Raw genomic sequence first — 25986 nt, forward strand, 5'->3', positions numbered from 1 at the left:
GCAATACTTTTAAGACTTTAAGACACTGTGGTGACATTTTGGTGAATTTTGAACAATTCCTTCATACTTTTTCACATATTCAGTAATAAAGTGTGTTCAGTTTAAAATTTAAAGTGACAGTAACGGTTTTATTTTAAAACGTTTTTTGTGCCTTGTTGACAAGTTTAAGCCTGTTTAACATGTCTGAACCATCAGATAAGCGATGTTCTATATGTATGAAAGCAAAGGTTTCTCCCCATTTAAATTTATGTGATGATTGTGCCATAGTGTCCAAACAAAGTAGGGACAATGATGCCACAGATAATGATATTGCCCAAGATGATTCCTCAAATGAGGGGAGTAAGCATGATACTGCATCATCCCCTTCTGTGTCTACACCAGTTTTGCCCACACAAGAGGCCCCTAGTACATCTAGTGCGCCAATACTTATTACCATGCAACAATTAACGGCTGTAATGGATAATTCTATTGCAAACATTTTATCCAAAATGCCTACTTATCAGAGAAAGCGCGATTGCTCTGTTTTAAACACTGAAGAGCAAGAGGACGCTGATGATAACTGTTCTGACATACCCTCACACCAATCTGAAGGGGCCAGGAGGGAGGTTTTGTCTGAGGGAGAAATTTCAGATTCAGGAAAAATTTCTCAACAAGCTGAACCTGATGTTGTAACATTTAAATTTAAATTAGAACATCTCCGCGCACTGCTTAAGGAGGTATTATCTACTCTGGATGATTGTGACAATTTGGTCATTCCAGAGAAATGATGTAAGATGGACAAGTTCCTAGAGGTTCCGGTGCCCCCCGATGCTTTTCCTATACCCAAGCGGGTGGCGGACATAGTAAATAAGGAGTGGGAAAGGCCCGGCATACCTTTTGTTCCTCCCCCTATATTTAAGAAATTATTTCCTATAGTCGACCCCAAAAAGGACTTATGGCAGACAGTCCCCAAGGTCGAGGGGGCGGTTTCTACTCTAAACAAACGCACTACTATTCCTATAGAAGATAGTTGTGCTTTCAAAGATCCTATGGATAAAAAATTAGAGGGTTTGCTTAAAAAGATGTTTGTTCAGCAAGGTTACCTTCTACAACCAATTTCATGCATTGTTCCTGTCACTACAGCAGCGTGTTTCTAGTTCGAAGAACTAGAAAAGTCGCTCAATAAAGAATCTTCGTATGAGGAGGTTATGGACAGAGTTCAAGCACTTAAATTGGCTAACTCTTTTATTTTAGATGCCGCTTTGCAATTAGCTAGATTAGCGGCGAAAAATTCAGGGTTTGCTATCGTGGCGCGCAGAGCGCTTTGGCTAAAGTCTTGGTCAGCGTATGTGTCTTCCAAGACAAAATTGCTTAACATCCCTTTCAAGGGTAAAACACTGTTTGGTCCTGATTTGAAAGAGATTATTTCAGACATCACCGGGGGAAAGGGCCACACCCTTCCTCAGGATAGGTCTTTTAAGGCTAAAAATAAGCCTAATTTTCGTCCCTTTCGCAGAAACGGACCAGCCTCTAATTCTACATCCTCTAAGCAAGAGGGTAATACTTCTCAACCCAAACCAGCCTGGAGACCGATGCAAGGCTGGAACAAGGGTAAGCAGGCCAAGAAGCCTGCCACTGCTACCAAAACAGCATGAAGGGATGGCCCCCGATCCGGGACCGGATCTGGTGGGGGGCAGACTTTCTCTCTTTGCTCAGGCTTGGGCAAGAGATGTTCAGGATCCTTGGGCACTAGAAATAGTTTCTCAGGGTTATCTCCTGGAATTCAAGGAACTACCCCCAAGGGGAAGGTTCCACAGGTCTCAATTATCTTCAAACCAAATAAAAAGACAGGCATTCTTACATTGTATAGAAGACCTGTTAAAGATGGGAGTAATTCATCCAGTTCCAATAGGAGAACAAGGGATGGGGTTTTACTCCAACCTGTTCATAGTTCCCAAAAAAGAGGGAACATTCAGACCAATTTTAGATCTCAAGATCCTAAACAAATTTCTCAGGGTTCCATCGTTCAAAATGGAAACCATTCGAACGATCCTTCCTACCATCCAGGAAGGTCAATTTATGACCACGGTGGATTTAAAGGATGCGTACCTACATATTCCTATCCACAAGGAACATCATCAGTTCCTAAGGTTCGCTTTTCTGGACAAGCATTACCAGTTTGTGGCACTTCCATTCGGATTAGCCACTGCTCCGAGAATTTTCACAAAGGTACTAGGGTCCCTTCTAGCGGTTCTAAGACCAAGGGGCATTGCAGTAGTACCTTACTTGGACGACATCCTGATTCAAGCGTCGTCTCTGTCAAAAGCAAAGGCTCATACGGACATCGTCCTAGCCTTTCTCAGATCTCACGGATGGAAAGTGAACAAAGAAAAAAGTTCTCTGTCCCCGTCAACAAGAGTTCCCTTCTTGGGAACAATAATAGATTCCTTAGAAATGAGGATTTTTCTGACAGAGGTCAGAAAATAAAAACTTCTAAGCTCTTGTCAAGTACTTCATTCTGTTCTTCGTCCTTCCATAGCGCAGTGCATGGAAGTAATAGGATTGATGGTTGCAGCAATGGACATAGTTCCTTTTGCACGAATTCATCTAAGACCATTACAACTGTGCATGCTCAGACAGTGGAATGGGGATTATACAGACTTGTCTCTGACGATTCAAGTAGATCAAAGGACCAGAGATTCACTCCGTTGGTGGCTGATCCTGGACAACCTGTCACAGGGAATGAGCTTCCGCAGACCAGAGTGGGTCATTGTCACGACCGACGCCAGTCTGGTGGGCTGGGGCGCGGTCTGGGAACCCCTGAAAGCTCAGGGTCTATGGTCTCGGGAAGAATCTCTTCTCCCGATAAACATTCTGGAACTGAGAGCGATATTCAATGCTCTCAAAGCTTGGCCTCATCTAGCAAAGGCCAAATTCATAAGGTTTCAATCAGACAACATGACAACTGTTGCATATATCAACCATCAGGGGGGAACAAGGAGTTCCCTGGCGATGGAGGAAGTGACCAAGATAATTCAATGGGCGGAGGATCACTCCTGCCACTTGTCTGCAATCCACATCCCAGGAGTGGAAAATTGGGAAGCGGATTTTCTGAGTCGTCAGACATTCCATCCGGGGGAGTGGGAACTCCATCCGGAAATCTTTGCCCAAATAACTCAATTATGGGGCATTCCAGACATGGATCTGATGGCCTCTCTTCAGAACTTCAAGGTTCCTTGTTACGGGTCCAGATCCAGGGATCCCAAGGCGACTCTAGTAGATGCACTAGTAGCACCTTGGACCTTCAACCTAGCTTATGTATTCCCACCGTTTCCTCTCATTCCCAGGCTGGTAGCCAGGATCAATCAGGAGAGGGCTTCGGTGATCTTGATAGCTCCTGCGTGGCCACGCAGGACTTGGTATGCAGACCTGGTGAATATGTCATCGGCTCCACCATGGAAGCTACATTTGAGACAGGACCTTCTTGTTCAAGGTCCATTCGAACATCCGAATCTGGTTTCCCTCCAACTGACTGCTTGGAGATTGAACGCTTGATTTTATCAAAGCGTGGGTTTTCAGATTCTGTAATAGATACTCTGATTCAGGCTAGAAAGCCTGTAACTAGAAAAATTTACCATAAAATATGGAAAAAATATATCTGTTGGTGTGAATCTAAAGGATTCCCATGGAACAAGATAAAAATTCCTAAGATTCTATCCTTTCTACAAGAAGGTTTGGAGAAAGGATTATCTGCAAGTTCTCTGAAGGGACAGATCTCTGCTTTATCTGTTTTACTTCACAAAAGGCTGGCAGCTGTGCCAGACGTTCAAGCGTTTGTTCAGGCTCTGGTTAGAATCAAGCCTCCCTGGAGTCTTAATCTAGTTCTTTCAGTTCTTCAAGGGGTTCCGTTTGAACCCTTACATTCCGTAGATATTAAGTTATTATCTTGGAAAGTTTTGTTTTTGGTTGCAATTTCTTCTGCTAGAAGAGTTTCTGAGTTATCTGCTCTGCAGTGTTCTCCGCCCTATCTGGTGTTCCATGCAGATAAGGTGGTTTTGCGTACTAAGCCTGGTTTTCTTCCGAAAGTTGTTTCCAACAAAAATATTAACCAGGAGATAGTTGTACCTTCTTTGTGTCCGAATCCAGTTTCAAAGAAGGAACGTTTGTTACACAATTTGGACGTAGTCCGTGCTCTAAAATTCTATTTAGACGCTACTAAAGATTTCAGACAAACATCTTCTTTGTTTGTTGTTTATTCTGGTAAAAGGAGAGGTCAAAAAGCAACTTCTACCTCTCTTTCTTTTTGGCTTAAAAGCATTATCCGATTGGCTTATGAGACTGCCGGACGGCAGCCTCCTGAAAGAATCACAGCTCACTCCACTAGGGCTGTGGCTTCCACATGGGCCTTCAAGAACGAGGCTTCTGTTGACCAGATATGTAAGGCAGCGACTTGGTCTTCACTGCACACTTTTGCCAAATTTTACAAATTTGATACTTTTGCTTCTTCAGAGGCTATTTTTGGGAGAAAGGTTTTGCAAGCCGTGGTGCCTTCCATTTAGGTGACCTGATTTGCTCCCTCCCTTCATCCGTGTCCTAAAGCTTTGGTATTGGTTCCCACAAGTAAGGATGACGCCGTGGACCGGACACACCTATGTTGGAGAAAACAGAATTTATGCTTACCTGATAAATTACTTTCTCCAACGGTGTGTCCGGTCCACGGCCCGCCCTGGTTTTTTTAATCAGGTCTGATGAATTATTTTCTCTAACTACAGTCACCACGGTATCATATGGTTTCTCCTATGCATATTTCCTCCTGTACGTCGGTCGAATGACTGGGGTAGGCGGAGCCTAGGAGGGATCATGTGACCAGCTTTGCTGGGCTCTTTGCCATTTCCTGTTGGGGAAGAGAATATCCCACAAGTAAGGATGACGCCGTGGACCGGACACACCGTTGGAGAAAGTAATTTATCAGGTAAGCATAAATTCTGTTTTTGTCAGGCCTTGGTCAGGATCAGGCCTGCGTTTAAACCATTTACTCCTCCATGGAGTCTTAATTTGGTTCTCAAAGTTCTTAAAGGGGCTCCGTTTGAGCCTATGCATTCCTTAGATATTAAGCTATTATCTTGAAAAGGTTTATTTCTGGTTGCTATTTCTTCTGCTCAGAGAGTGTCAGAGCTCTCTGCATTGCAGTATGAATCTCCTTATCTTATTTTCCATTCAGATAAGGTAGTTTTACGTGCTAAACTAGGATTTCTTCCTAAGGTTGTTTTTGATCGGAAAGACTTCTGCACAATTTGGACGTGGTCCGTGCTTTAAAGTTTTACTTACAGGCGACTAAGGACTTTCGTCAGTCTTCTTCTGTAAGGAATCACCTTTTTCTTATTCGGTGTACCTTTAAGGAGATCAACTCCTCCCTATAAAAAGCCACATCCTGCCTTACTCAATGCTGGATTATTGAAGTTTACACTTTAACCTCAGCCACTTCCTTGCTCATAAGGAGAAACTAGTTCTTACTAGGACAACCTTTACAAAGCATCTTTTGATAACTAAAGAATATTCCTTACTTAGCAGCGTTCCGGTATTCATTCTCCTGAAGGACTCTGAGACACAGCGCTGACACCTACGTCATCGGCTACGGCCCTCTATCTGCAGTAGCGTCTCTCACTCTACACTCAGACGCCGGGAGAATATCCTAGAGCTGCACGCTAAGGTATCCGGTTCCCCTCCCTCTCTGCAGCCTTGTAACAAAACCTAACTGCGGTTCCTACAATTACGGACTAGAGGTATGAACTTTATCTTTTTGGTTATCAAGCCATAACTTATATTCTTGTTGTCTTTGCACCCCAGACTCCAGGCAATAAGTTAATAGGCAATATTAAGTCACACTCGTAACTTAGGAATACCCTTTTAATATAGTTACTGTTGTGACACAAATCAATATTTCTTTCATGTAATTAGCAAGAGTCCATGAGCTAGTGACGTATGGGATATACATTCCTACCAGGAGGGGCAAAGTTTCCCAAACCTCAAAATGCCTACAAATACACCCCTCACCACACCCACAAATCAGTTTTACAAACTTTGCCTCCTATGGAGGTGGTGAAGTAAGTTTGTGCTAGATTCTACGTTGATATGCGCTCCGCAGCAGGTTGGAGCCCGGTTTTCCTCTCAGCGTGCAGTGAATGTCAGAGGGATGTGAGGAGAGTATTGCCTATTTTGAATGCAGTGATCTCCTTCTACGGGGTCTATTTCATAGGTTCTCTGTTATCGGTCGTAGAGATTCATCTCTTACCTCCCTTTTCAGATCGACGATATACTCTTATATATATACCATTACCTCTGCTGATTTTCGTTTCAGTACTGGTTTGGCTTTCTACAAACATGTAGATGAGTGTCCTGGGGTAAGTAAGTCTTATTTTCTGTGACACTCTAAGCTATGGTTGGGCACTTTTTTAATAAAGTTCTAAATATATGTATTCAAACATTTATTTGCCTTGACTCAGGATGTTCAACATTCCTTATTTTCAGACAGTCAGTTTCATATTTGGGATAATGCACTTGAATCAATTATTTTTCTTACCTTAAAAATTTGACTTTTTCCCTGTGGGCTGTTAGGCTCGCGGGGGCTGAAAATGCTTCATTTTATTGCGTCATTCTTGGCGCAGACTTTTTTGGCGCAAAAAATCTTTTCTGTTTCCGGCGTCATACGTGTCGCCGGAAGTTGCGTCATTTTTTGACGTTCTTTTGCGCCAAAAATGTCGGCGTTCCGGACGTGGCGTCATTTTTGGCGCCAAAAGCATTTAGGCGCCAAATAATGTGGGCGTCTTATTTGACGCTAAAAAAATATGGGCGTCGCTTTTGTCTCCACATTATTTAAGTCTCATTTTTCTTTGCTTCTGGTTGCTAGAAGCTTGTTCCTTGGCATTTTTTCCCATTCCTGAAACTGTCATTTAAGGAATTTGATCAATTTTGCTTTATATGTTGTTTTTTCTCTTACATATTGCAAGATGTCTCACGTTGCATCTGAGTCAGAAGATACTTCAGGAAAATCGCTGTCTGGTGCTGGAACTACCAAAGCTAAGTGTATCTGCTGTAAACTTTTGGTAGCTGTTCCTCCAGCTGTTGTTTGTATTAATTGTCATGACAAACATGTTAATGCAGATAATATTTCCTTTAGTAATGTACCATTACCTGTTGCAGTTCCATCAACATCTAATGTTCAGAATGTTCCTGATAACATAAAAGATTTTGTTTCTGAATCCATCAAGAAGGCCATGTCTGTTATTCCTCCTTCTAGTAAACATAAAAAATCTTTTAAAACTTCTCTTTATACAGATGAATTTTTAAATGAACATCATCATTCTGATTCTAATGACTCTTCTGGTTCAGAGGATTCTGTCTCAGAGGTTGATGCTGATAAATCTTCATATTTATTTAAAATGGAATTTATTCGTTCTTTACTTAAAGAAGTACTAATTGCTTTAGAAATTGAGGATTCTGGTCCTCTTGATACTAAATCTAAACGTTTAGATAAGGTCTTTAAATCTCCTGTGGTTATTCCAGAAGTTTTTCCTGTTCCTGGTGCTATTTCTGAAGTAATTTCCAGAGAATGGAATAATTTGGGTAATTCATTTACTCCTTCTAAACGTTTTAAGCAATTATATACTGTGCCGTCTGACAGATTAGAATTTTGGGACAAAATCCCTAAAGTTAATGGGGCTATTTCTACCCTTGCTAAACGTACTACTATTCCTACGTCAGATGGTACTTCCCTTAAGGATCCTTTAGATAGGAAAATTGAATCCTTTCTAAGAAAAGCTTATCTGTGTTCAGGTAATCTTCTTAGACCTGCTATATCATTGGCTGATGTTGCTGCAGCTTCAACTTTTTGGTTGGAAACTTTAGCGCAACAAGTAACAGATCATGATTCTCATAATATTATTATTCTTCTTCAACATGCTAATAATTTTATCTGTGATGCCATTTTTGATATTATCAGAGTTGATGTCAGGTTTATGTCTCTAGCTATTTTAGCTAGAAGAGCTTTATGGCTTAAAACTTGGAATGCTGATATGTCTTCTAAATCGACTCTACTTTCCATTTCTTTCCAGGGTAACAAATTATTTGGTTCTCAGTTGGATTCTATTATCTCAACTGTTACTGGTGGGAAAGGAACTTTTTTACTACAGGATAAAAAATCTAAGGGTAAAAACAGGGCTAATAATCGTTTTCGTTCCTTTCGTTTCAACAAAGAACAAAAGCCTGATCCTTCATTCTCAGGAGCAGTTTCAGTTTGGAAACCATCTCCAGTCTGGAATAAATCCAAGCCTTCTAGAAAAGCAAAGCCAGCTTCTAAGTCCACATGAAGGTGCGGCCCTCATTCCAGCTCAGCTGGTAGGGGGCAGGTTACGTTTTTTCAAAGAAATTTGGATCAATTCTGTTCACAATCTTTGGATTCAGAACATTGTTTCAGAAGGGTACAGAATTGGTTTCAAGATAAGACCTCCTGCAAAGAGATTTTTTCTTTCCCGTGTCCCAGTAAATCCAGTGAAAGCTCAAGCATTTCTGAAATGTGTTTCAGATCTAGAGTTGGCTGGAGTAATTATGCCAGTTCCAGTTCTGGAACAGGGGCTGGGGTTTTATTCGAATCTCTTCATTGTACCAAAGAAGGAGAATTCCTTCAGACCAGTTCTGGATCTAAAAATATTGAATCGTTATGTAAGGATACCAACGTTCAAAATGGTAACTGTAAGGACTATCTTGCCTTTTGTTCAACAAGGGCATTATATGTCCACAATAGATTTACAGGATGCATATCTGCATATTCCGATTCATCCAGATCATTATCAGTTCCTGAGATTCTCTTTTCTGGACAAGCATTACCAGTTTGTGGCTCTGCCGTTTGGCCTAGCTACAGCTCCAAGAATTTTTACAAAGGTTCTCGGTGCCCTTCTGTCTGTAATCAGAGAACAGGGTATTGTGGTATTTCCTTATTTGGACGATATCTTGGTACTTGCTCAGTCTTTACATTTAGCAGAATCTCATACGAATCGACTTGTGTTGTTTCTTCAAGATCATGGTTGGAGGATCAATTCACTAAAAAGTTCATTGATTCCTCAGACAAGGGTAACCTTTCTGGGTTTCCAGATAGATTCAGTGTCCATGACTCTGTCTTTGACAGACAAGAGACGTCTAAAATTGATTTCAGCTTGTCGAAACCTTCAGTCACAATCATTCCCTTCGGTAGCCTTATGCATGGAAATTCTAGGTCTTATGACTGCTGCATCGGACGCGATCCCCTTTGCTCGTTTTCACATGCGACCTCTTCAGCTCTGTATGCTGAATCAATGGTGCAGGGATTACACAAAGATATCTCAATTAATATCTTTAAAACCGATTGTACGACACTCTCTAACGTGGTGGACAGATCACCATCGTTTAATTCAGGGGGCTTCTTTTGTTCTTCCGATCTGGACTGTAATTTCAACAGATGCAAGTCTTACAGGTTGGGGAGCTGTGTGGGGATCTCTGACGGCACAAGGAGTTTGGGAATCTCAGGAGGTGAGATTACCGATCAATATTTTGGAACTCCGTGCAATTTTCAGAGCTCTTCAGTCTTGGCCTCTTCTGAAGAGAGAATCGTTCATTTGTTTTCAGACAGACAATGTCACAACTGTGGCATACATCAATCATCAAGGAGGGACTCACAGTCCTCTGGCTATGAAAGAAGTATCTCGAATTCTGGTTTGGGCGGAATCCAGTTCCTGTCTAATCTCTGCGGTTCATATCCCAGGTATAGACAATTGGGAAGCGGATTATCTCAGTCGCCAAACGTTGCATCCGGGCGAATGGTCTCTTCACCCAGAGGTATTTCTTCAGATTGTTCAAATGTGGGAGCTTCCAGAAATAGATCTGATGGCGTCTCCTCTAAACAAGAAACTTCCCAGGTATCTGTCCAGATCCCGGGATCCTCAGGCGGAAGCAGTGGATGCATTATCACTTCCTTGGAAGTATCATCCTGCCTATATCTTTCCGCCTCTAGTTCTTCTTCCAAGAGTAATCTCCAAGATTCTGAAGGAATGCTCGTTTGTTCTGCTGGTAGCTCCGGCATGGCCTCACAGGTTTTGGTATGCGGATCTTGTCCGGATGGCCTCTTGCCATCCGTGGACTCTTCCGCTAAGACCAGACCTTCTGTCGCAAGGTCCTTTTTTTCCATCAGGATCTCAAATCCTTAAATTTAAAGGTATGGAGATTGAACGCTTGATTCTTGGTCAAATAGGTTTCTCTGACTCTGTGATTAATACTATGTTACAGGCTCGTAAATCTGTATCTAGAGAGATATATTATAGAGTCTGGAAGACTTATATTTCTTGGTGTCTTTCTCATCATTTTTCTTGGCATTCTTTTAGAATTCCGAGAATTTTACAGTTTCTTCAGGATGGTTTAGATAAAGGTTTATCCGCAAGTTCTTTGAAAGGACAAATCTCTGCTCTTTCTGTTCTTTTTCACAGAAAGATTGCTAATCTTCCTGATATTCATTGTTTTGTACAAGCTTTGGTTCGTATAAAACCTGTCATTAAGTCAATTTCTCCTCCTTGGAGTTTGAATTTGGTTCTGGGGGCTCTTCAAGCTCCTCCTTTTGAACCCATGCATTCATTGGACATTAAATTACTTTCTTGGAAAGTTTTGTTCCTTTTGGCGATCTCTTCTGCCAGAACAGTCTCTGAATTATCTGCTCTTTCTTGTGAGTCTCCTTTTCTGATTTTTCATCAGGATAAGGCGGTGTTGCGAACTTCTTTTGAATTTTTACCTAAGGTTGTGAATTCCAACAACATTAGTAGAGAAATTGTGGTTCCCTCATTATGTCCTAATCCTAAGAATTCTAAGGAGAAATCGTTGCATTCTTTGGATGTTGTTAGAGCTTTGAAATATTATGTTGAAGCTACTAAGTCTTTCCGAAAGACTTCTAGTCTATTTGTTATCTTTTCTGGTTCTAGAAAAGGCCAGAAAGCTTCTGCCATTTCTTTGGCATCTTGGTTGAAATCTTTAATTCATCATGCCTATGTCGAGTCGGGTAAAACTCTGCCTCAAAGGATTACAGCTCATTCTACTAGGTCAGTTTCTACTTCCTGGGCGTTTAGGAATGAAGCTTCGGTTGATCAGATTTGCAAAGCAGCAACTTGGTCCTCTTTGCATACTTTTACTAAATTCTACAATTTTTATGTATTTTCTTCTTCTGAAGCAGTTTTTGGTAGAAAAGTACTTCAGGCAGCGGTTTCAGTTTGAATCTTCTGTTTGTTTTTCATTAAACTTTATTTTGGGTGTGGATTATTTTCAGCAGGAATTGGCTGTCTTTATTTTATCCCTCCCTCTCTTCTTGCGTGGAAAGATCCACATCTTGGGTAGTCATTATCCCATACGTCACTAGCTCATGGACTCTTGCTAATTACATGAAAGAAAACATAATTTATGTAAGAACTTACCTGATAAATTCATTTCTTTCATATTAGCAAGAGTCCATGAGGCCCGCCCTTTTTTGTGGTGGTTATGATTTTTTTGTATAAAGCACAATTATTCCAATTCCTTATTTTATATGCTTTCGCACTTTTTTCTTATCACCCCACTTCTTGGCTATTCGTTAAACTGATTTGTGGGTGTGGTGAGGGGTGTATTTGTAGGCATTTTGAGGTTTGGGAAACTTTGCCCCTCCTGGTAGGAATGTATATCCCATACGTCACTAGCTCATGGACTCTTGCTAATATGAAAGAAATGAATTTATCAGGTAAGTTCTTACATAAATTATGTTTTTTACACTTCTTCCTACTAAGAACTGTTATACAAGCAACATTCAGTTAAATTGATTCATTGAGTTAACAATACGTTATAAATATTACATAATAATCCAGCCATAAAAGAAATTAACAGGAATAAATCACTACAGATTGTCTTTCCTTGACCTGTTAAAACAATTTTGCTTGTTGTTCTTTTTCTCACACAATGAATCCTAATGCTATGGCAGATCATCTAAAAAACCTGTCAGACAGGGTGGATCTCCTAGCTAACTCCTTTCATGAACTGCAGGTAGAAAATCAGGCTCTAAAAGCCTGTCTCAGAGAAACCCTTGCAGCTAAACCAAATACAGTTGAACATTCCCCAGAACCAGCTGTATCAACTCCTGAAAAATTCTCTGGCAACCGTTCTCAGTTTAGAGAATTCAGGAATTCATGCTTGCTACTGTTTCAATTAAAACCTATGCCTCCGAAAGAACAAGGGTTTTAACAATAATCTCCTATTTAAGGGGAGAGCCCAGGGCATGGGCAGATACTTTCTTTGAGAAAGATGACCCAATCCTAGGGTCAGTAGATGCTTTTTTCACTGAAATGTCATCCATATATGACGATCCGTATAAACAGATTTCAGCTGAAAACAACCTAAGGGCATTGAAACAGCATAAAAATCCGGTTGAGACGTATATAACACAATTTAAAATATACGCCAGAGATTCTATGTGGAATGAAATCTCGCTCAAGAATCAGTTCCGATTAGGATTAAGCGAAGAACTTAAGGATGAGATATCACGTATAGGTCTACCGGAGACCTTAGAGGATTTCTACACCGTGTCTATATCAATAGACAGACGTCTTAGAGAAAGACGTTTTGAAAAAATGGGTATTGTAAAAAAATCACCTATACCCCCCACAGCATCTAGCAAGGACCAGCCACAACCATTGGAGATTGGCTTCATAAAAGGACCCCTGTCTTTACAAGAAAAGACTTGGAGAAAGTCTTAGCCTTAATTGATACAGGATCTTGTGGAAATTTCGTTGACATGAATTTTGTGACATCTAATAAAATTCCTTTAATTCCTAAGCAAACTCCAGTGTCTGTGAAAGTCATTGATGGTAGTACATTGGCAAGTGGTCCTCTCACACATCAAACTATTCCCCTACACTTAATAACAGACAACATCACACATGAACAAACATCCTTTGATGTAATTTCTTCCCCTATGTTTAATGTTATTTTGGGAATAAAATGGTTGTGTTCCCATAAACCTAACATAGATTGGCTACATTCCACTATTACCTTCCCTGAACTAATGAAAGAGAACCAATCTTTTACCACTCCTATCCTCCTCTCTGAAACCGGTTCTGTAGATAAAATTGGTATACCTGTCCATTATCAAGAATTTAGGGACGTCTTTGATAAAATTGAAGCTGAGTCACTTCCGCCTCATAGGGCATACGATTGCCCAATAGACCTGCTTCCTGGTGTCTCGATTCCTTTTGGACATCTATACCCGCTCTCTAAACCTGAGCTGGAAAAACTTAAGGCTTACATAGACGAAAACCTTAAGAAAGGCTTCATAAGACCTAGTACCTCCCCAGCTGGTGCTGGTATGTTTTTTGTTACTAACAAGGATGGTACACTTAGGCCTATCATAGATTATGGAGAGCTAAACAAACGCACAAGAAAGAACAGGTATCCCCTCCCGTTAATACCTGAACTGATAGAAAGATTGCGAGGTGCCTCGCTATTCACCAAATTGGATCTCAGAGGCGCCTATAATCTTATCAGAATGAGAGCTGGAGACGAATGGCTTACAGCATTTAGGACCAGATATGGTCTTTATGAGTATACTGTAATGCCATTCGGGCTATGCAATGCCCCAGCAACATTCCAATACTTCGTAAATAATATTTTCAGGGACATCTTGGATGTATATGTAATTGTCTATCTTGATGACATTTTAATATATTCCTCAGATTTGACGCAACACAGAATTCATGTCAAGGAAGTTCTTTCCAGGTTAAGACAGAATAGGTTATATGCTAAACCAGAGAAATGCATATTTGAAACAAAAACTATTACCTTCCTAGGCTATCACATAACTGAAAAGGGTATTTCCATGGATAATAAAAAGGTACAGGCCATTCTTGATTGGCCAGTTCCGTCCTGCAAGAAAGAAGTACAACGCTTCTTAGGCTTCTCTAACTTTTATCGGAAGTTCATTCCAGGTTTTTCAGCTATTAGTAAACCTCTCACAGAATTGACTAAGGCACACTCCACCTTCTCCTGGACACAGCAAGCACAAAAGGCTTTTGAATACCTCAAACAGAAGTTTTCATCTGAACCCATTCTCAGTTACCCCAACATGAATCATCAATTCGTATTAGAAGTGGATTCTTCAGAACATGCTATTGGAGCGATTCTGTCACAAAGGCCCTCATTCAAAGAACCTTTACATCCAGTTGCCTATTTCTCGAGAGTATTACAACCTGCTGAAATTAACTATCCTGTAGGAGAAAAGGAGCTTTTGGCAATAAAAAGTTCATTTGACCATTGGCGTCATTTATTGGAGGGTGCTGTACACCCAATAATTATATTCACCGACCATAAAAACTTGCAGTACCTCCAAACAAACAAGACACTCTCTTCAAGACAACTTAGATGGAGCCTCTACTTCTCCAGGTTCCATTATAACATCACTTATAGGCCAGGGGACAAGAATGGGAAAGCGGATGCCCTCTCTCGTCAACTCAAAAAGAATATATCAGACAACTCTCCCACTACTGTAATTCCTCGAATGTTTCATTGGGTTAATAACTTCAGTGGCAAAACAGATTAAAGAAGGACAAAGATCTGATACTAATTTACCAGTGGAACATCTCACCCTACACACTGATGGACTTTACTACAAAAATGGAAAACTGTATATACCACCTAATCACCGTCAGTTAGTTCTACGACAGGTCCATGAGTCACCTCTTGCCGGGCATATGGGCACGACAAAGACCACCGAATTACTCTTAGAGAGCTCTCCCCTGTAAATCACCCCACCTCTGGTCCTTTTCCAGAGGTAGTAATTCCCCAGAGAGCTGAGCTCTGGGACAAAGGACCGCTGGAGCGACCTGGGATGAAGGGGCCCGGGAATCCGAGCTTAAGCGGCCGGCCGGTATTTCCATGGAGCCGGCCAGCCAAAGGGCAGTCTGTTGAATAGGGCTCTGAAACCCAGGTTCCCAATGGAGCTTACCAATGGAGCTTACCAATACAAAAGTATTGTGAAAAAAGGCAAAAAAAAAGAAAGAAAATAGATTTAAATATATCTAGCTTTTTATTATTAATATTATTATTATTATTGGTTATTTGTAGAGTGCCAACAGATTCCACAGTGCTGTAAACAAATGCGGAGTACAACAAAACAATTATAGGGATCAAATTGGTAGAGGGCCCTGCCAAGAGTTGCACTGTTGTAGTCAGCTCTTAAGAAGGTGATATACAAACAGCTGGACTCTTAGATTTACATGCTAAGAGGGTTCAGGGGATAGCAATGGAGGAGTGGAACTGGTATAAAGAAAGGTTAGTGTAGGCTGTATGCATCTTTGAACAGTAGGGTCTTTAGGGAGCGCTTGAAGCTTTCAAAACTAGGGGAGAGTCTTGTGGAGTGAGGCAGAGAGTTCCACAAGATGGGAGCCAGTCTGGAGAAGTCCTGTAAACTGGAGTGCGATGAGGTAACCAGAGAGGAGGAGAGTAGGAGGTCATGAGCAGAGCGACGGGGACGGGAGGGAGAGTATCTGGAGACAAGGTCTGAGATATAGGGGGGAGCAGTGCAGTTGAGGGCTTTGTATGTCAGAATGAGAATTTTGTGTTTGATCCTAGAGGCAAGAGGAAGCCAGTGAAGGGATTGGCAGAGAGGTGCAGAAGATGAAGAGCGACGTGTAAGGAAGATGAGCCTGGCAGAGGCATTCATTATGGATTGTAAAGGAGCTAGGTGGCAGGTGGGGAGTCCAGAGAGGACAGAGTTGTAGTAATCAAGGCGGGAAAGAATGAGTGAGTGGATTAAAATCTTAGTTGTGTCTTGTGTAAGGAAGTGTCTAATTTTAGCAATGTTTTTAAGATGGAAGCAGCAGGCTTTAGCCAAGGACTGAATGTGAGGAGTGGAAGTAAGATCTGAGTCAAATGTGACCACGAGACATCGGGCATGTGGGTTAGGGGTAATGATGGAGTTGCCAACAGTTATAGAGAGATTGGGGGTGGAGATTTTGAAAGAAGGGGGGAAATGAGGAGCTCAGTTTTGGAGAGATTTAGCTTGAGGTAGTGAGAGGACATCCAGGAAGAGATGTGAGAAAGGCAGTTAGTGACACAGGTTAACAAGGAAGGAGATAGGGCTGGTGCAGAGAAGTAGATATGGGTGTCGTCAGCATACAAATTATATTGGAAACCGTGGGACTTTATTAGGGAACATAGTGATGACGTTTAGATTTATAAGAGAAGGGGACCGAGGACAGAGCCTTGCGGTACTCCGACAGAAATTGGTGACGGGGCAGAGGAGGCCCCAGAGAAGGCTCCACTAAATGTACGGTTTGACAGGTAGGAAGAGAGCCACGAAAGGGCTGTGTCACAGATGCCGAAGGATTGGAGAGTTTGGAGCAAAAGAGGGTGGTCAACAGTGTCAAAGACTGCGGACAGATCAAGGAGGATAAGCAGAAAGAAGTGGCCTTTTGATTTTGCTGTAAGTAGGTCGTTGGTAACCTTAACAATTGCCGTCTCTGTGGAGTGATGGGGACGAAATCCAGATTGCAGTGGGTTAAGAAGGGAGTTTAACGTAAGGAAATGGGATAGGCGTGCATATACTAGTTTTTCGAGAAGCTTTCAGGCAAGAGGGAGGAGGGAAATAGGGCGGTAGTTGGATGGGGAAGTAGGATCAAGAGAAGGTTTTTTGAGGATAGGTGTGACAAGTGCATGTTTCAGCCATGAGGGAAATATACCGGTGCTGAGGGAGAGGTTGAAAATGTGTGTTAGTATAGGGGTAAGGGTGGCAGAGAGGGAGGGGAGTAGTTGTGAGGGGATAGGGTCAAGGGGACAGGTAGTGAGGTGAGAGTGCAGTATAAGTGCCGAAACTTCTTCCTCAGTAACAGGGAAGAATGAGCTACGTTTAAGGTTATGTGGGTTGTGGGTGAATGAGAGTGTTTGAGGCGGGGGAATGGAATTATGTTGAGAGCTGATTTCATTTATGAGGATGTCGATTTTGTTATTGAAATGGCTGGCAAAGTCTTGAGCTGACAGAGAAGTTGTAATAGGAGGTGGGGGAGGGCTGAGGAGAGTATTGAAAGTGGAGAACAAACGTTTTGGGTTTGAAGAAAGATTAGAGATAAGAGTAGAGAAGTAGTGTTGCTTATGGAGATTAAGGGCAGAATAGTAGGAGTTCAAGATGAATTTGTAATGAAGAAAATCAGCTCAACTCCAAGATTTTCTCCAGTGCCACTCAGCAGTACGGTAACATCTGCATAGGTACTGTGTCAGAGGAGTATGCCAGGGATGAGGATGAGTGTGTTATTTCCGAGCTATGGTAAGAGGGGCAAGATTGTCAAGGACGGATGTAAGGGTGGAATTATAGTGGCAGATAGATTGTTCAGGGCAGGAAAAGGAGTAGAAGGATGAGAGGAGAGGTTTGAGGGAATTAGCAAGCTGTTGCTGTTCTAATGACATAATGCTTCTGTGAAGTTTGGTGTGAGGAGTAGAAGGAGGAAGAGTTGTAGGGAGGGATGATATGTTGCAAGTAAGGAGATGGTGGAAAGAAAGAGGAAAGGGGGCGTTTTTGAAATTTGAGAGAGTGCATCGATAGCTAAAGATCAGGTCAAGAGAGTGACCGTCTTTGTGAGAGGGAGAATCAGTCCATTGTGACAGACCGAAAGAGGAAGTGAGTTGCAGAAGTTGTTTTGCAGATGAGGCAGTGGGATTGTCAAGAGGGATGTTGAAGTCGCCAAGAATGAGGGCAGGGGTGTCTGAGGAAAGGAAATAAGGAAGCCAGGCAGCCAAGTGATCTAGAAATTGAGTTGAGGGGTCAGTGGATAGGTATATGACTGCAACACGTATAGAGAGAGGAGAGAATAAGCGAATCATGTGGGTTTCCAATGAGGGAAATGTGAGGGAAGAGATGGGTTGTATTTGTTGAAAGGTGCAACAAGAGGAATGTAAAATACCTACACCACCTCCTTGTCTATTACCAGACCTAGGAGTGTGGCTGAAGTGGAGACCCCCATGTGACAGAGCAGCAGTGGATGCTGTGTCTAGGGGAGAGAGCCAGGTTTCTGTTAGGGCCAGAAGGATGAGGGAGGGGGAGATGAAGAGGTCATGTATAGAAGTGAGCTTGTTGAAAACAGAGCGAGAGTTCCAGAGTGCGCAGGGGAAAGGGGTAGTGGCTTTTGATGCAAGAGGAATGTGAGTAAAGTTTGCAGAGTTTTGTTTTCTGAGTCTATGGGACGGTACACTTGGATGTGCACGGCTAGGCAGTGGTTGGGGACCAGGATTGGGGGAGATGTCACAGCAGTAAGTAAAAGAAAGAGGGAGTATGACATAATATGAGATACAGATTTGCAGTAGTGAGACTGCTTTTGAGACGAGGTGCAGGGGGGAGAGAAACTGTTTAGGAATAGGTAAAGTTCATGAGTACAAAAGTAAGGTGAGTTTAAGAGAGATGGGCTAATGAACAGTGCAGGTGGAGAGGGAGGAGTAATTGAATAATGTAGTTTGTTATAGAGACAAGAGGTAGCAAAAATTATTATGAATATATTGAGCATTTTTACAAAAGTGGGAACCAGTTAAACACATAAGACACAGTATTACAGTAGCAATTGCATAAGAAAACAATAAGGTACATAAAACATAATATTACAGAAGTACTTACCTTGTGTCTTGCCCCTTGCCCAATCCTTGTTCAATTCTTGTATAATTCTATTGTTAATGCCTCACTTATAAAATGTTCACTTTGAAAATTTGAACATATGTTGTTGTAGCAATGCACAGCCCAAACTAGTGTGAAATATATGCAGACAGGGCAGTCAGCTGAGTCCACTAAATTTAGTTGATTGCTTAATCAAAGACAATTTGATAGGCTAATTGGAAAGTTAGTTTCTGGTCTGGTCAGACAAGACAATACAATTTGGAGGAGGTTAAAGCTATGGCATAAGACAGCTATAAATTTTAGAATAATAGCAAGTATTGATAAGGATTGAGCATCACATGGCAATTAATAAAACATTAGAGCTAAGACATTGGATAATAGTACAACAAATGTAGCAGTAAATTAACAACCTAAAATCATTTGCTCTATGTAAATATTCACATACCAAAATAGAGTTACAGAAGAGGAAAAACACCAGAGTGCAGTGAATACTTTGCAGATGGACAAGGAATATATTCACATTATGCTTGTCCCACCCTCGTTACTCGTGGACTTCTCTGCTTGGGTATCAGTTTCCCAGAAGTAATGGATTGTGGACTTTCACCACGTGTATGAAATAAAATATAATTTATGCTTATCTGATCATTTATTTCATAGTAGTGAGGGTCCACTAGACTCCACCCTGTTTTTTCTTCTCGACGTAGCTTTATTTTTATTTTTGCACCTGTTTATTCCCCTTCTCCTTTTTTGCTCATTGCTTTTTCCTACCTATTTGCTTGGCTATACGTCCAACTAGTTACTAGTGAGGTAGGAGGGGTTTTATAGAGCTCTTTAGGTTTGGGAATCTTTTGGAAGTTTTACAAGCTTTCATGCCACTTTTAGAATTATTGATCATAAGCTTAGAAAACTTAGATTTAACTACACTAAAATGTTATCTAGAGATCCAATGGCATAGCATGTAGTGAGGAATCAAGCTATACAAAGTCAATAAGAGAGTCAAATTGCCAAAGCAACATTTGTGCAAACAAACAATGATTATAAAGTTATTCATACAGTAATCTGAGAGCGCCACCTAATATCAAAATATATTAAGAGAAAAAAATGTTCTTTTTTTTACTGACATACATGTGACATTTATTACTTAACTCTGTTGAACATTCTTTTTAATAATCAAGAAAAAATGTGCAACCATTCTAGTGTATGAAGAATATTTTTAAGCGCTGGTATTTAGTGCTGTTTTTTTTTTTTTGTTTTTTTTTTTAATAATTATAAAGTGTAGGTATAATTTTAATGTTGAAATGTTATGTGAACACCATTTTAGAAGCACTACTTTTTAAATTACATTACAATAACTGAATTAATTCCAGAAATATTAATTTGCATATATTTTATACATAGTTATTTTATACATTACACATTCCTTTTTTTTTTTTTTTTTAATATGAAATAGTAATCTGACGTGAAAAATAATATTCATTAGAGATAAAGGGGCCTATCTATCAAGCTCCGAATGGAGCTTGATGCCCCGTGTTTCTGGCGATCCTGCAGACTCGCCAGAAACAGCAGTTATGAAGCAGCGGTCACAAAGACTGCTGCTTCATAACCTGTCCGCCTGCTCTGAGCAGGCGGACAGACATCGCCGGAATTCAACCCGATCGAGTATGATCGGGTTGATTGACACCTCCCTGCTGGCGGCAGATTGGCCGCGAGTTTGCAGGCGGCGTTTTTTTTTTTTTTTTTTCTTGTGAGCTGCTGGTGCAATGCTGAATACGGAGAGCGTATTGCTCTCCGTATTCAGCGAGGTCTGGCGGACCTGATCCGCACTGTCGGATTAGGTCCGCCAGAAATTGTTAAATAGAGGCCAAAGAACGTGATATTAATGCAAAATTCTACAAAAATTAAAACAGAATGTTTTGTGCACACAGGTAATAGCTAAAAAGAGTTGTTTTGGAACTGAAATAATTTAATTACTCAGATTGTATATGAACACAATTTCAAATTCTCTAAAATATGGTACATTTAAAAGAATATATGTAAAAAAAAAATAGTATTATTTCTATTTATTTTAGTAATTTAGAAATAAGGGATTCTGGGGAACCCTTAAAAATATAGTCTAACCTCCCTTAAAGGGAGAGTCTACACCTTAGTCATCTTAAAGACTTACCTTAGATAAAGCTGCAAATAGCTTTTTGCACCCCTTTCTATATCATGCAACAGGAGCAGTAAAAAAGTTATTTTAAAATGAATATTGTTTATGGCCACTTTGAAATCGCTGCCAAGCTCAGCCCGCTGATGACATCACTATCTGGGCTGCATCTTGGCACTCTGCTGAATAGCATGGACAGTCTGTTGTATCCAACGAGTGAACCTTTTGTGATTGGATGCCATATGCATCCCAGATTGTGCAGCCATTTAAAAGTGTCCAGAAACAATATTAATTTTAAAATATCTTTTTTTACCATTCCTGCTGCATGATATAGAAAAGGTGCAGGAGGCTATTTGTAGCTTAAATGGACTGTCAACACCAGCATTGTTGTTGTTTTAAAAGATAGATAATCCCTTAATTACCAATTCCCCAGTTTTGCATAACCAACACAGTTATAATTATACACATTTTACCTCTGTAATTACCTAGTATCTAAGCCTCAGCAAACTGCCCCCTTATTTCAGTACTTTTGACAGACTTGCATTTTAACCAATCAGAGCTGACTCCATGGTAAATTCATGTGAATGAGCTCAATGTTATCTATATGAAACACATGAACTAATGCCCTCTAGTGGTAAAAAACTATCAAAATGCATTTAGATTAGAGGCAGCCTTCAAGATCTAAGAAATTTGCATATGAACCTCCTAGGTTTAGCTTTCAACTAAGAATACCAAGTGAACAAAGCAAAATTGGTGATAAAAGTAAATTGGAAAGTTGTTTAAATTTACATGCCCTATGTGAATCATGAAAGTTTTTTTGAGACTTGACTGTCTCTTTAATCTAAGGTACGACTTTAAGATGAATAAGGTATATACTGTCCCTTTTAAGCTTTAGCATGGAAGCTGAGGAAAGGTGTTGGAGTAATAGCCGGTCTCCTCTCCCTCCGGTCCCCTCCCCTTCTAGTATACACTAATTGAGAACAGTTAAATGTTTTCAAAATATTATATCTTTGATAAATAACATTACTTCCATTGTATTTCTTATCAACAGGTGAATTTACAAACTGCAGTAATCCTAGTCATGGTCAGACTACAGATTCTTCTTTCAATCTTCTTCGATATCAAAAAAGCCACGTGGGAAATTTGTTCTAAACATGGGAATTGTTTTACTTGGAAATCACATTTTATGAGTGATCTGACTGCACACAGGAGAAAGAATTTTCATGTTCTGAATGTGGGAAATGTTATACTCAGAATTCAAGTCTTATTCATCATCAGATAATTCATATAAAAGGAAATCAGAGCTTAACCTCTTACCTGCAGATAATGACTTAATGTTGTCCTCTGGGGGCTGCAGTTTTAGAATTGTTTGAGGCCTCTTCTGCACCTCAAGCTGTTACCCAGTTTGTTTGTCATTCCTAGGGGATCTGTGGTGTCCATATAGATTAGAATAGCCAAGTAATCACCTGGCATCACAAATTGTGTTTATTATTTAAGTAGAGTTTCATGAGAGGAAGCCCCTATATACAGATTGAAGTTATATAAATAAACCCAAAGGTCCTTGTTTATATGCTGATAAAACCTTTTTTTGAAATGTAGGTATTGTTTAGAGCTTAAGTGCAAGAGGCCTCCAAATGATCTTATTAGGATAGTCACCTGGGCTGCTTAAAGGGATACTAAACCCATTTTTTTTTCATGATTCAGATAGAGCATGAGATTTTAAGCACCTTTCTAATTTACTCCTATTATCAATTTTTCTTTGTTCTCATGCTATCTTGATTTGAAAAAGCAGTATTGTAAGATTTAGAGCCAGACCATTTTTTGTTCAGCACCTGGGTAGCACTTGCGGGTTTGTGGCTAAATGTAGCAAACCAATCAGCAAGCTCTACCAAGGTGCTGAACAAAAAATGGGAGGGCTTCTAACCTTTTATTACTGCTTTTTCAAATCAAGATAACATGAGAACAAAGAAAAATTGATAATAGGAGTAAATTAGAAAGTTGCTTAAAATTGCATGCTCTATCTGAATCATGAAAGAAAAAATGTGGGCTTAGTATCCCTTTAATATACATTGTGGGGAAATATAACAGAAAATACATTTTTACTTTTTATTATTGTTTTGTTTTGTTTTGTTTCATGTAATTGGCAAGAGTCCATGAGCTAGTGACGTATGGGATATACATTCCTACCAGGAGGGGCAAAGTTTCCCAAACCTCAAAATGCCTATAAATACACCCCTCACCACACCCACAATTCAGTTTTACAAACGTTGCCTCCCATGGAAGTGGTGAAGTAAGTTTGTGCTAGATTTCTACGTTGATATGCGCTTCGCAGCAGGCTGAAGCCCAGTTTTCCTCTCAGAGTGCAGTGAATGTCAGAGGGATGTGAAGAGAGTATTGCCTATTTGAATACCATGGTCTTCCTCTAGGGGATCTATTTCATAGGTTCTCTGTTATCGGTCGTAGAGATTTCTTCTCCTACCTCCCTTTTCAGATCGACGATATACTCTTATATACCATTACCTCTACTGATTCTCGTTTCAGTACTGGTTTGGCTATCTACTTTATGTAGATGAGTGTCTTTGGGTAAGTAAGTCTTATTTTATTTATGACACTCTCAGCTATGGTTTGGCACTTTATATGTAAAGTTCTAAATATATGTTTTATACTTATATTTGCCATGATTCAGGTCAATCAGTTTATTTTACTTCTTTCAGACTGTCAGTTTCATTTTTTGGGAAAATGCATATGAATGAAATAATTTTCTTACCTAAAATTTTCAATTGACTTTTTTCCTTTAAATTGCGGGCTGTTAGGCTCGCGGGTGCAAAAAATGCTAGAATTTATTGTGTCATTTTTGTCGCGAGACTTTTTTGGCGCAAGATTGACGTTTGTCTGACGTCAATGATGTCATTTCCGGCGTCGTAGTTGACGCCGGAAATTTTCACGTAATTGCGTCATTTTTTACTCTTGTGTTTATTACAGACGTTTTTGACGCCAAAAAATATGTGGGCGTCATACTTGGCGCCAGTTTTTTTACATTATTTAAGTCTCACTTTTTAGTTGCGTCTGGTTTCTAGAGGCTTGTTCTGTTTGCTTTTTTTCCCATTCCTGAAACTGACATTTAAGGAATTTTATCATTTTGCTTTATATGTTGTTTTTCTATTACATATTGCAAGATATTCCAAAAACTGTTCCTGTATCAGAAAATACTGTTGGATTCCTGATGACTGATATCAGTCCTACACAAGCTAAGTTGATTTATTTTAATGTTATGAATTTTATCTTTAGCTATGGTTTGTAATAAGTTATCATGATAAACTTTTACATGCAGAGTCCATTAGTATTTATGCATTATCTATTGCTATTCTTTTTACATCTAATGTACAAGATATACCTAGGAATCTATGAGAATGTTTTTCTGATTCTATCCTAAAGGCTTTGTCTGACATCCCGCCTTCTAATAAAATTTATAGGTCTTTTTTAAACTTCTCATTTAGTTGATGAATTTTTAAATGACCGACAACATACTGAATTATCCTTCTCTGATGATGTTTTTTCTCATTTAGAATATACTTCATCAGATATTTGAGACTTAACAAATCTACTTTTTTATTTTTAAATAGAGTACATTCGTTGTTGAAAAGGTGTTGATTATATTGGATATTGAGGAGTCTAGTTCTTTTGATTTAATACTAGCTAACATTTAAATTCTGCTCATTAACCTCCTGTGGTTTCTTCAGAGGTTTTTTTCCCAGTTCCTGATACTAGGGAATGGAATAGGCCTGGGACTTCTTTTATTCCTTCTTTAAGGTTTTTAAATTGTATCCTTTGCCGGCAGTTAGTTTAAAGTTTTGAGGAAGATCCCCAAAGTTAATGGGGCTATCTCTACTCTTGCTAAACATACTACTATTCCTATAGAAAATAGTATTTATTTTTTTCCTTCAGATGGGAAACTTGTATCTTATTTAAGGAAAATTATTTTATTTCAGGTCCTTTTCTTAGGCCTGCAATTTATTTGGCTGATGTTGCAAATGCTTCAACTTTCTGGTTGGATACTTTAGTGCAAGTATCGGATTATGATTTGTTTTAGCATTGTTAAGTTGATCAACATGCTAATAATTTCATTTGTGTCGTCATTTTTTTGATATTTTCATAATTGAGGTTTAATCTATGTCTTTAGCTATTTTAGCTAGAAGAACTTTGTGACTTAATCTTGGAATGCTAATTTGATTTCTAAAATTCATATTTCTTTTTTTCCAAGGTAATCAATTATTTGGTTCACAATTTGATTCAATTTTTTCCAACTGTTACTCTGGGGAAGGGAGTTTTTTGTTGCTTCAAGATTGAGTTCTAAGAGTAAATCTTAAGCTTATATTAGTTTGTTCTTAATAAGGAACGGAATCCTAATTCTTCCCCAAGTAACATGTTTATAATTGGAAGCTTTCTTCAACATGGAATGAATTTAAGCTATTTAAAAGATCAAAGTCACCCCCCCCCAAATTTGAATGTAGGTGCGGTTTTTTTATTCCAGCTTAGGAAGGGGCAGGTTTTGACTTTTTTTAAATTTGTTTGGTTCAATTTGGTCCAAACTTCTTAGATTGGGGTACTGAATAGGATTCAGAGTAAAACCGCCTGTGAGAAGTTTTTTTCTCTCTAGCATATTCCAGCTATTCCAGTAAAGGCTCACACTTTTCTGAAGTATGTTTCAGACCTGTATGTGTTGGGTACTTGTGAGGCGCGGCTGGTTACCCGTTGGGGTCTCAAGGCGCTGCTCAGACCTGGAGTTATCTGGGGTATTCATACCAGTTCCATTTCAGGAACAGGGTTTGGGGTTTTGTTCAAAACTATTCATTGTCCCAAAGATAGAAAATCTTTTTGATTTGTCATATAAGAGTTCCTTCTTTCAGAATGGTGTTTATATGGTCTATTCTGCCTTTTTGGTCAGTAAGGGCATTATTTGTTTACAATAGATACAATAGATGCATATCTTCTTCTGTTTTCATTCAGATTATTTTCATTTTCTGAGATTCTCTTTTTTTTTTTTGACAACCATTACCAATTTGTTGCTTTTCCTTCTGGTCTAGCAACAGCTCTGAGAATCTTTTCAAGGTTCTCAGTGTTTCCTTATTTGGACGATCTTATGGTACTGGCTCAGTCTTTTCGTTCTGCAGAATCT

At 39.8% G+C, this 25986-nt stretch overlaps 1 protein-coding gene across 1 annotated transcript in view; it reads left to right on the forward strand.

Annotated features, from left to right (window-relative positions):
• The window catches only part of LOC128657273 (uncharacterized), a 112033-nt gene extending 89642 nt beyond the window's left edge, over positions 1-22391 (forward strand). Inside the window, exon 14 of the mRNA XM_053711553.1 lies at positions 21862-22391. Within this exon, the coding sequence (XP_053567528.1) occupies positions 21862-21962 (101 nt within the window). The 3' untranslated portion in view covers positions 21963-22391. The remainder of the gene's footprint in view (positions 1-21861) is intronic.
• Positions 22392-25986: the final 3595 nt, after the last annotated feature.

This window comes from Bombina bombina, chromosome 4 (genome assembly GCF_027579735.1).
Source record: "Bombina bombina isolate aBomBom1 chromosome 4, aBomBom1.pri, whole genome shotgun sequence".
NCBI classification, from domain to species: Eukaryota; Metazoa; Chordata; class Amphibia; order Anura; family Bombinatoridae; genus Bombina; species Bombina bombina.